General features: G+C 41.9%; 1 protein-coding gene across 1 annotated transcript in view; it reads left to right on the top strand.

The window, feature by feature from the left end:
• The window catches only part of LOC125485959 (T-box transcription factor TBX6L-like), a 19,025-nt gene that overhangs the window by 5,076 nt on the left and 3,460 nt on the right, over nt 1-10,489 (top strand). The window contains exons 4-6 of the mRNA XM_048611585.1: nt 958-1,028; nt 1,661-1,737; nt 10,275-10,452. Of these exons, the coding sequence (XP_048467542.1) occupies nt 958-1,028; nt 1,661-1,737; nt 10,275-10,452 (326 nt within the window). The remainder of the gene's footprint in view (nt 1-957; nt 1,029-1,660; nt 1,738-10,274; nt 10,453-10,489) is intronic.

Here is a 10,489-nt window from a genome sequence, read left to right as displayed (position 1 = left end):
GGTGCAGTCACACTGGGGTTCAGACCCACTGGGGTTCAGTCACACTGAGGTGCAGTTGCACTGGGGTTCAGTCACACTGAGGTGCAGTTGCACTGGGGTTTAGTCGTACTGCGGTGCAGTCGCACTAGGATGCAGTCAGACGGATGATAAAGTGTTAGTGGGGATACAGTCCCTTTGGAGATACAGTCAGACTGGGATACACTATAACCTAATCAAGGTCCGATACCAATTTAAGACAATTTTGCTACTTTTGAATTCTACAGCTTATGTAATAAGTCCCCGTGTTTTCTAATTGTGTTACTAATCTGCAATGCTTTGTTAATTTGGGAACCCATTTCTGTCAAACTCTTTGTTCCCGGTTCATTCTTATTTACTGAGGCTTGAGTGGGCATTATTTTCCTGCTAAAATGGGCCACTTCATGCGTCTGTGTTCGTGTTTAATTGCCATTTACCTGTGCCATGTTCAAGTTTTTGAATATCTTCCTGTGTTTTATTGCATTCCTCCTCAGCATTAGTTTTATTCTGTGGTTTGAAATTAGCTATAGATTTAAATATGGAGTTACTTGTTCCTAAATCCAAATCATTAATGTACGTATGTATCCTTGTTAATTCACTCCACATTGAGGAACTTTGCTTTATACTTAGTCTCTGCTTCAGCCAAATTCCCACCAAATCACACATTTGTGTCCTTGCTCTGCATGTACCAAACTTCCTTGTGAGTCCAATCTATGGCAGATTGTCAAAGGTGCTTCAAAAAATCTAAATGTATGGCATCTGCCAGGTTTCCCTTGTCTACTCCCTTGGTGGAACAGCCCCACATTAAACATCGCAGCTTGTAGCTGAGTTTTGTTGGGGTTTTATAAACTGGGTGAGCAGTCAACATAGTTTCTGTTCATCGATGATATTTTCGGGAGTTATTAATTGTGATTAGACTGACTCCTGTTCCTGTCATTTCAGATTACTCAGCTGAAGATTGATAATAATCCCTTTGCAAAGGGGTTCCGCGTCAATGGGATGAACAGTAAAAGGTACGTCAGGAAGTGTGTGATAGATAAACACTCCCACTTATGTCCTGCTCCTGGTCCTGCTCCAAATCCCAATTCCATTCCTGATCTGGCTCCCACACTGCTCCTGGTCCTATTCCTGGTTCTGATCCAGACCCTGCTCCTTATCCTGATCCTGTACCCACTCCAGTTTCCCTTTTCCTGATCCTGGTCCTGTACCCACTCCTGATCCTCATCCTGCTCCTGATCCTGATCCCGTACCCACTCCTGATCCTGATTCTGTACCGCTCCTGATCCTGATCCTGCTCCTGATCCTGTACCCACTCCTGTTTCCTGTTCCACCCCAGAGGGAACAATGTGGAAAGCGAATGCTTTTCCAGTTGAATAGTCAAACTGAAGGAGTTTCATTTTGACAGGAATTGTCAAATCCGGGTCAAAATCCTGGAATTTTCTCCTTCAGAGCATTGTGGGTCAACCCACAGCAGGAGGACTGCAGCGGTTCAAGGCAGCTCACCACCACCTTCTCAAGGGCAAGTAGGGATGAGCCATAAATGCTGTCCCAGCCTGTGTTGCTCGTGTCCCACAAGTGAATAAAAAAAAGGAGCATCCTTCACCCAGAGCTCCCGTCCTAAGTGTGGATCTTCCTGTGCTTTCAGGGTACGAGAGGCGAGGACCCTGCAGAGTCGCAGATGTCCGGCTGTAGTGGAGGAGAGGAGCTGTGACTGTAGTACAGGTAAAACTGTCACTACAATGTGAGAGCAGCAGCCAAGTGTGGGGTCGGGATTGGTGGGTGTGGGGCTACAGGGAGAAAGCTGAGTGAAGTGATTCAGGACCATATCAGAATCACACCGTCCCTGAGATGATCAACATGGGGAGGCAATGGCCTGGTGGTATTATCGCTGGACTGTTAATCCAGAGACCCAGATAATGTTCTGGGGACCTGGGTTCAAATCCTACCAGGGCAGATGGCGGAATTTGAATTCAATAAATATCTGGAATTAAGAGTCTAATGATGACCGTGAATCCATTGTCAATTGTCAGGAAAAATCCATCTGGTTCATTAATGTCCTTTAGGGAAGGAAACTGCCATCCTCACCTTGTCTGGCCTACATGTGACTCCAGACCCACAGCAATGTGGTTGACTCTTAACTGCCCTCTGGGTAATTAGGGATGGGCAATAAATGCTGCCCTCGCCAGCAACGCCCTCATCCTGGTAATGAATAAAGAAAACATGTATTTGTGAATCCTTCTCACAACAACATCCCAGGGGCATAGTACCATCATGGTAAATATAGTAAATATAGGTAAAAACGGGCCGGTGGGCAAGAATTTGGCAGATACAATATAATGTGGGAAAATGTGAGACTGGGACGGTGGCTGATGTGGTGCCATTATTTAAGAAAGGTGGTAGGGAAAAGCCAGGGAACTATAGACCAGTGAGCCTGACATCAGTAATGGGTTAGCTGTTGGATGGGATCCTGAGGGACAGGATTTACATGTATTTGGAAAGGCTAAGACTGATTAGGGATGGTCAACATGGCTTTGTGCGTGGGAAATAGTGTCTTGCTAATTTGATTGAGTTTGTTGAAGAAATGACAAAGACAATTGATGGTGGCAAATTGGTGGATGTTGTCTACATGAACCTCAGCAAGGTGTTTGACAAGGTTCTGTATGGTAGCCTGGTTAGTAATTTTAGATCACACGGAATACAGGGAGAGCTAGCTAATTGGATACAAAATTGGCTTGAAGGTAGGAGACAGAGGGTGGTGGTGGACGGTTGTTTTTCAGACTGGAGGCCTGTAACCAGCGGTGTGCCACAGGGATCGGTGCTGGGTCCGCTGCTTTTGTCATTTATATAAATGATTTGGATGTGAACATAGGAGGAATGGTTAGTAAGTTTACAAATGACACCAAAATTGGAGGTGTAGTGGACAGCGAAGAAGGCTACCTCAGAATACAACAGGATTTTGATCAGATGGGCCAATGGGCCGATGAGTGGCAGATAGAGTTTAATTTAGATAAATGCGATTTGCCGCATTTTGGAAAGGCAAATGGGGGCAGGACTTATACACTTAATGGGAAGGTTCTGGGGAGAGTTGCTGAACAAAGAGACCTTGGATTGCAGGTTCATAGTCCCATTAAAGTGGAGGCACAGGCAGATAGGACAGTGAAGAAGGTGTTTGGTACACTTGCCTTTATTGGTCAGTGCATTGAGTACAGGAGCTGGGAGGTCATGTTGCAGCTGTACAGGACATTGGTTAGGCCACTTTTGGAATACTGCGTTCAATTCTGGTCTCCCTGCTATAGGAAGGATGTTGTGAAATGTGAAAGGGTTCAGGAAAGATTTCATAGAATCCATACAGCGTGGAAACAGATCCTTCGGCCCAACAAGCCCATCCCACCCAGACCCATTCCCCAAACCCACCTAAGCTACACATCCCTGAACACTACAGGCAATTTAGCATGGCCAATCCACCTAGCCTGCACATTTTTGGACTGTGGGAGGAAACTGGAGCACCCGGAGGAAACCCACACAGACATGGGGAGAATGTGCAAACTCCACACAGGCAGTTGCCTGAGGGTGGAATCGAACCCAGGTTCCTGGTGCCGTGAGGCAGCAGTGCTAACAACTGAGCCACCATGCCACCCCAGGGATGTTATAAGGATGTTACCAGGGATGGAGGATTTGAGCTATAGGGAGAGGCTGAACAGGCTGGGGCTATTTTCCCTGCAGCATCGGAGGCTGAGGGGTGACCTTATGGAGGTTTATAAAATCATGGATAGGGTGAATACCCAAGGTCTTTTCCCCAGGGTAGGGGAGTCTAAAATTAGAGGGGCATAGGTTTAAGGAGAGAGGGGAAAGATTTAAAAAGGACCTGAGGGGTAACCTTTTCATGCAGAGGGTGGTGCATGTGTGGAATGAGCTACCGGAGGAAGTGATGAAGGTGGGTACAATTACAACATTTAAAACTCATGTAGGTGGGTACATGAATAAGAAGGGTTTAGACAGTGTGACAATGCAGTGGCTTTAAGAGGTTATATTATCCTTTACTTTAAAGAGAGGTTTTAAGACAGAGGTGCACAGCTGTCTAGTTGGAATGCCATTAACATAAGCAGTTTATGAGGCCTTGGGTTTTTTTTTAGCGTTGGAACAATAGAAGCAGCATTGATGGGTGTGACCAGCTCTCAGAGACCAGGATTTCTAGTTTTTAGTCTTTTTGCTCCGAGATTCAGCATCAGTTGCTATTGGAGTCTCAACATGGTTGGAAGCTGCAGTAAATGTCTCTGGCTGCTACTCTCTCTGAAATTTAGCTTGATGTTTCTTTTTTCCTCCTGGATTGGAGAACTGCATGTGAGATTCTGTTTTCCTGAATTTGCCTTTTTGTCAAGGAGTGTGCTTAAAGGAGGTTACTATATTGGAACAGTTAATTAATAATTGTTGCTGTATCTATTATTCTGTTGGGTTTCCAACAGCTAAGTTATTCTAAATTCTTCTTTCTTTGTTTGTATTTTAAATGTAATGTTTAAATGAATTGTGTTTCGCTTAATATCGAGTTGTTTGACCAGTCACATTGCATCTGGGACACAGCACTTCATATACTTAAAAGTAAGAAAAAGTTAGGGTCTAGGCTACCTCCTTAAAATATTTTGAAGGGGACTGATCCATAACAAACTGGGGGCTCTTGTTGGGATCAAAATCTCTCATTCTGTGCTGGGTTTAGGATTATTGGGCTCAAAGGCAGTGAGTGGCAGGTACTAGTGTCCTTTGTTTCAGGTGTTGAATTCGCTTAGTTTTAACAGGGCATGCCTCGCATGGAAATGGCTCTTTCAGTCACAAAGAAGTTCCTGGGGGTGGAAGAAGTCACTCTGGGAGTTTGACAGAAAACGAGCAAGGCGAAGCGTTGGAATTGGCAGATTGGCTGGAGTTGGGGTTGCCTTTGTCTGTGGGAAAATGGGGAGGCAATTACAACAACAGCTCGGCATTTACAATTGTGGGAAATACCATCGGAATCTTTGGAAATGGCTAGGATTCAACAGCAGATGAAACGTCTTGAATTAGAGGCACTAGAAAAGGAAAGAACAGCCCTGGCAGAAGAAAAGCAGAAAGAGAGAGAGAGTTTGAACCTCAGAAGTAGGCAATTAGAGAGGAAAATTGACTTAAAAGGGCGGAGATGAAGGGAGAAGGTAGGGTCAGTGAGGAGGAGCAAGCCCCTCATAGCCAAAGACCTGATGGGAATCTGTTTAAATATGTCCAAGTGTTCCCTAGATTCAACGGGAAGGATGTAGGAACCTTTTTCATTTCATTTGAGAAAGTGGCTAAACAAATGAAATGGCTGGTGATCATGTGGGTATTGTTGATCCAAACAAAGTTAGTAGGTAGAGCTAGTGAGGTATTTGGATCACTACCAGATGAGGTATCTGGGGAGTATGAGGAGGTGAAGAAAACCATCTCAAGTGCATATAAGCTAGTGTCAGAAGTCTATAGAAAATGTTTCAGGAATCTAAGCAGGGACCCTTATCAAACATACACTGAGTTTGAAAGGATCAAACAAAGTAACTTTGACAGGTGGATAAGGGTATTTAAAATAGATCAAACATATGACGCTCTTAGGGAGAATATTATTTTGGACGAGTTCAAAGATTCACTACCTTAAACAGTGAGAACTCATGTGGAGGATCAGAGAGTTAAAACTGTCAAATTACCAATAGAAATGGCCGATGATTATGAGGTGGTCATAAATCAAAGTTTAGCTTCCGACATCAATTTCAATCAGTGAGGGATAGAAATAGGGGGAAAGAGAAATCCTCAGGAGATAAGGGAAAAGGGGATCTGATTGAACATAGTAAAGATAGTTTACCACAGGGTAAAAATGAAACCCATGACGGGGAAAGAGAAGTAAAAGAATCTCAGATGTTTTCATTGCATTAAAGTCGTCCACATGAAGTCGCAATGTTGATGGTTTAGGAAAAAACACTGGGAAGACGGATGTGGAAATACAAGATGAGCCAGTGAATTGTATTAAAGTGGAAGAGGAAAGCACAGAGGAGGGTAAAAAGCTGCAACAGAAGATATAACCTGGTCAGGGGTTTTTTTGAGAAGAAAGTGTCAGATCTCCTTAAACAATTTACTTGCAAGGGTAAGGCTTACTCATATATGCCATGATAAAGAAATTGCAACTTTCAGAGATATGGGAGCATGTCAACCTTTGATGGTGGAAGATGAGGAGATATGTAATTCAGAAGGAGTATTGTCAGAACAAGTGGTAATATATGGAATTCATGGTGAAATGAGAAATGCTCCATTATATAAAGAGAGGTTGGAGTGTTCGGTGAAAAATGGAGGAGTGGTGGTAGAAGTAAGTGGAGGAACTTTCCGCTCCAGGAATATAACATGTCATTGGTAATGATATAGCTGGATGACAGGTGGGAGTGATGCCCACTGTGGTTGAAGAGCCAGTGGAAAATCAGGCAACTGAGATATTACAGGAAGTATATCCTGGGATTTTTCCTGACTGTGTGGTAATAAGATCACAAAGCCACAGGATGAAGCAGGAGGAGGAATCAAAGAATAAAGATAAGAAAGTTGAAGTAAAATTTTCCGAGACCATGTTTGATCAAATTGTTCAGAAAAAACAAGAACAGGTGGAAGGCAAAGTGACTATTTGTACTTCAGAGAAATTAACTGAATTACAACAGAAAGATGAATAAAAAAAGCAATTGTATCAAAAAGCTTATACAGTAGAAGAATCTGAGTGTATCCCAGAATGTTACTATCTTATAAATGACATCTTGGTGAGGAAATGAAGACCATCACATATTCAGGCAGATGAAAAATGGGCAGAAGTTCATCAAGTTGTATCTCCAGTGGGTTATAGAAAGGAAGTGTTGGGGGAGCACATGAATTACCAGTAGGAGGTCATTTAGGAGTAAGGAAAACTCAAGTCAAACTGCAAAAACATATTTATTGGCCTGTACAGCATAAGGATGTGGCTGAATTTTGCTGGACATGCCATACCTTTCAGGTAATTGGAAAACCTCAGGCAGTGATAATACCAGCACCTATGGTCAGTATTTGTTGACCATAATGGATGTGTCTACAATATTTCCAGAGGCTATTCCAGTAGATAGTATCATGGCTAAAGGGATTGTAGAAGAGTTACTCAATTTGTTTTTACTAGATACAAATTACCCACAGAGATACAATCGGATCAAGGTTGAATTTTTACATCAAATTATTCAAGAAATTATGGATAGTTTAGGAATAAAACAATTTAAATCCACTAGGTACAATGCAGAATCACAGGGAACACTAGAACGGTGGCATTAAACTTTAAAGACCACATTGAGGGCTTAATAGTCAAGACTATCCAGAGGATTGGGATAAAGGAAATTCCATTTGTACTTCTTGCAATTAGGGATGCACCAAATGAATCTACCAAATTCAGTCCATTTAAATTTGTTTTTGGACATGAGGTGAGAGAATCACTGAAATTAATGAAGGAGAAAATTGGCGAGTCAGAGTTCAGAGCCCAAATATTTGGATTATGTGTCACATTTTACGGAAATATTAAAAAGAGCAGGTGAGTTGGCTAGACAGCATTTAAAAGTAGCACAGCAGAAAGCAGACAAGAAATCAAAAATTCACAATTTTGCTAGTAGAGATAGAGTGTTGGCATTACTTCCAGAGGTAAGTGAACCTTTAAAGGCAGGGTTTAGTGGACCTTATCAAATCAAAAGGAAATTGAGTAAGGTGAATTATTTAATAAGAATGCCAGATAAAAAGAAATCTCACAGACTGTGTCATGTGAATATGCTTAAAAGGTATTTTGATAAGGAAGGAAAGCAAAAGGAGAATGTGTTACTGGTTACAACACGGAGCGAAGAACCAAGTTTAAATGATTCTGAATTGGACATTCCTCAGATTAAATTGGACAATGAGGGAGTTCTCAAAAATTAGTAAAGAGTTACCTTCCAGAGGAAAATCGAATGACCTGAAAGAGTTATTACTATCGCATGGGAAATATGTGGGAATAAGCTAGGAAGTACTAATCTAATGATACATGATGCAGATATAGGAAATGCTGTTCCAATTAAGCAACATCCTTATAGACTTAACCCTCTAAAGTTGGCACAGGTTCAAAATGAGATTGAACGCATGCTCAAAGACAACAGAATCGAAGTGAGTTGCAGTGACTGGAGCTCACCCATAGTAATGGTGCCAAAACTAGATGGTACTCAATGATTATGTGTGGACAAACACAAAGTCAATGCAGTTACAAAGTCTTCTTCACATCCTATTCCACATTGGAAGACTGCATTGAGAAAGTGGGATGGGCAACTTATATTTCTAAGTTGAACATACTCAGAGGATACTGGCAGGTACCTTTATCCAAAAGAGTGAAGACAATTTCAGCTTGTTTGACACCAATGGACTGTACCAATTTAAAATGACACCATTTGGTATGAAAAATTCCCCAGCCACATTTCAAAGACGAACCAACAAAGTCATTTCTGGATTTATAGTGTACATCAACTTCTGGTGATTTTTAGTTGCACATGGAAGGAACATTTTCGCCAGCTATCAGAATTGTTTAATCGACTTTGGGAGTTAGGCTTGGTGATAAACCTGGCTAAGAGTCTGTTCACAAAAAGCCAAATCACATTCCTGGGCCATGCCATTGGACATGGACAGATGGCCCCATGGGATGTGAAAACAAAGGTTATTGGGGAAATTCTGAAGAGGGCAGTACTATGACTCCTGGGATGGAATGGGTTTTATCGAAAGTTTGTCCTGCATTTAAACAGTGTGGTTGCTCCACTGACTGGTTTACTGAAGAAGTGCAGAAAGTTTCAGTGGATGGAGGAATGTCAGAAGGTGTTTGACAGCTTGAAAGCTGTGTTAACCACTGCCCCAGTGTTAGACACACTTAATTACACAGCCATTCAAGGTGGCTATTGATGTGAGTGATGTGGACGTTGGATACTGTACTCTTCGAAGAGCAAATTCAATATTCATCAACAGAAATATTCCAGTTTGAGAAGGAGACCATGAGCTTGGTGTTGGCATTACAAAATTTCAACATTTACATTGCCAGTAAAGTGTCTGAGACAATTGTATATACTGATCATAACCCATTACAGTTTTTGGAGAAATTTAAGGACAATACTTCCAGGCTGTTTAGATGGAGCTTGCTATTACAGCCATTCAATTTGAAAACTATACACATGGCAGGACAAGAAAACATAATTGCTGATGTGTCGTCATGACTTGGATGAAGACGGATGGTGGTGGGAATAAATGGGCTGAAATAGACTGTAGCGGTGAATGTTTGCATGCTTCGTGTCAATGTAATGTACATGTATTGTAGTAGACTAACAGAGTAAGGATTTTTAAAAATGAAGCTAGATTGTGATCTATTTTTAAAAATGAAGCCGTCTTTGTATGTTGATGGTTCATTTATTTTAAGGGAGGAGCTGTGATGATGCTGTGGTTTAGGAGGTGAATTTTGTCCTGGTTTCTTTAAGAGAGGGACTGAGCGAGAGGTGCTGAGCCGTCTGTGATAACGTAAACAGCTTGTGGGGCCTTGTTTTTTTAAAAAGTTGGAACAGTAGAAGCAGCCTGGCTGGGTGTGGCCAGCTCTCACAGACCAGGATTTCTAGTTTTTTTTTAGTTTGTTATGTTTAACTTTAAGCAGAAACTGCTGGAGTTTTAAAAAAAAAAAAAAAAAAAAAAAAAAAAAAAAAAAAAAAGCTAGAGGCTGGGCTTCCTCTTCCTATTGCTGATGTTGCATGTGAGAAAATCTGATTTCTGAATTTGCCTTTTTGCCAAGGGGTGTGTTTATGGGATGTTACTATATTGTAACAGTTAATTCGTTATGTGTACTGTATCTATTATTCTGTTAAGTTTTCCAACAGAGTTAAGTAATTCTAAGTTTGTCTGTCTTTGTTTGTACTTTAACACTACCTTGAAAATAAGAAAATGTTAGGGCCTAGGCTGCCTTCTTAAAAGATTTTGAGGCGGTCTGGTCTGGTCCATAACAACAATATGTGTGACTCAGTATGGTGTATGATGTCTGTAATGTGGGAACAGAATGAAACACACTGTATGGACACTGTCATGACAGAACATCACCAGCGATTCTGTACGGTGTCTGTGTTTCTGAGTCACTCAGAATTATGTTACAGAGTCAGTCTGGGGTTGTGTCAGTGAGACATTCCGGGACTGGATACAATATTTACCCCTGTTTCTATTTTATTCCTGCTCCATAGACTGTAAAGAGCAGAAACAGGCTGTACCTCAGGCTGTAGGGGAGAGTAAACTGTGTCTGCTCCAGACTGAGGAGAACGCCAACCAGCAGGAGGCTGCTCGAACCACATTGCTCCCTCAAACCGTAAACATGGCAAACTGGGCACCTCCAGCTGGGCACCAGAAAGAGGAGAACCACTGGTTAGTGTTTGTGTGTGTGTGTGTGTGTGTGTGTGTG

The sequence above is a fragment of the Rhincodon typus genome, chromosome 24 (genome assembly GCF_021869965.1).
Source record: "Rhincodon typus isolate 14 chromosome 24, sRhiTyp1.1, whole genome shotgun sequence".
Classification (NCBI taxonomy): Eukaryota; Metazoa; Chordata; class Chondrichthyes; order Orectolobiformes; family Rhincodontidae; genus Rhincodon; species Rhincodon typus.
Note: the sequence above shows the minus strand (reverse complement) of the source record. Positions and strands in the feature narration are given on the sequence as shown.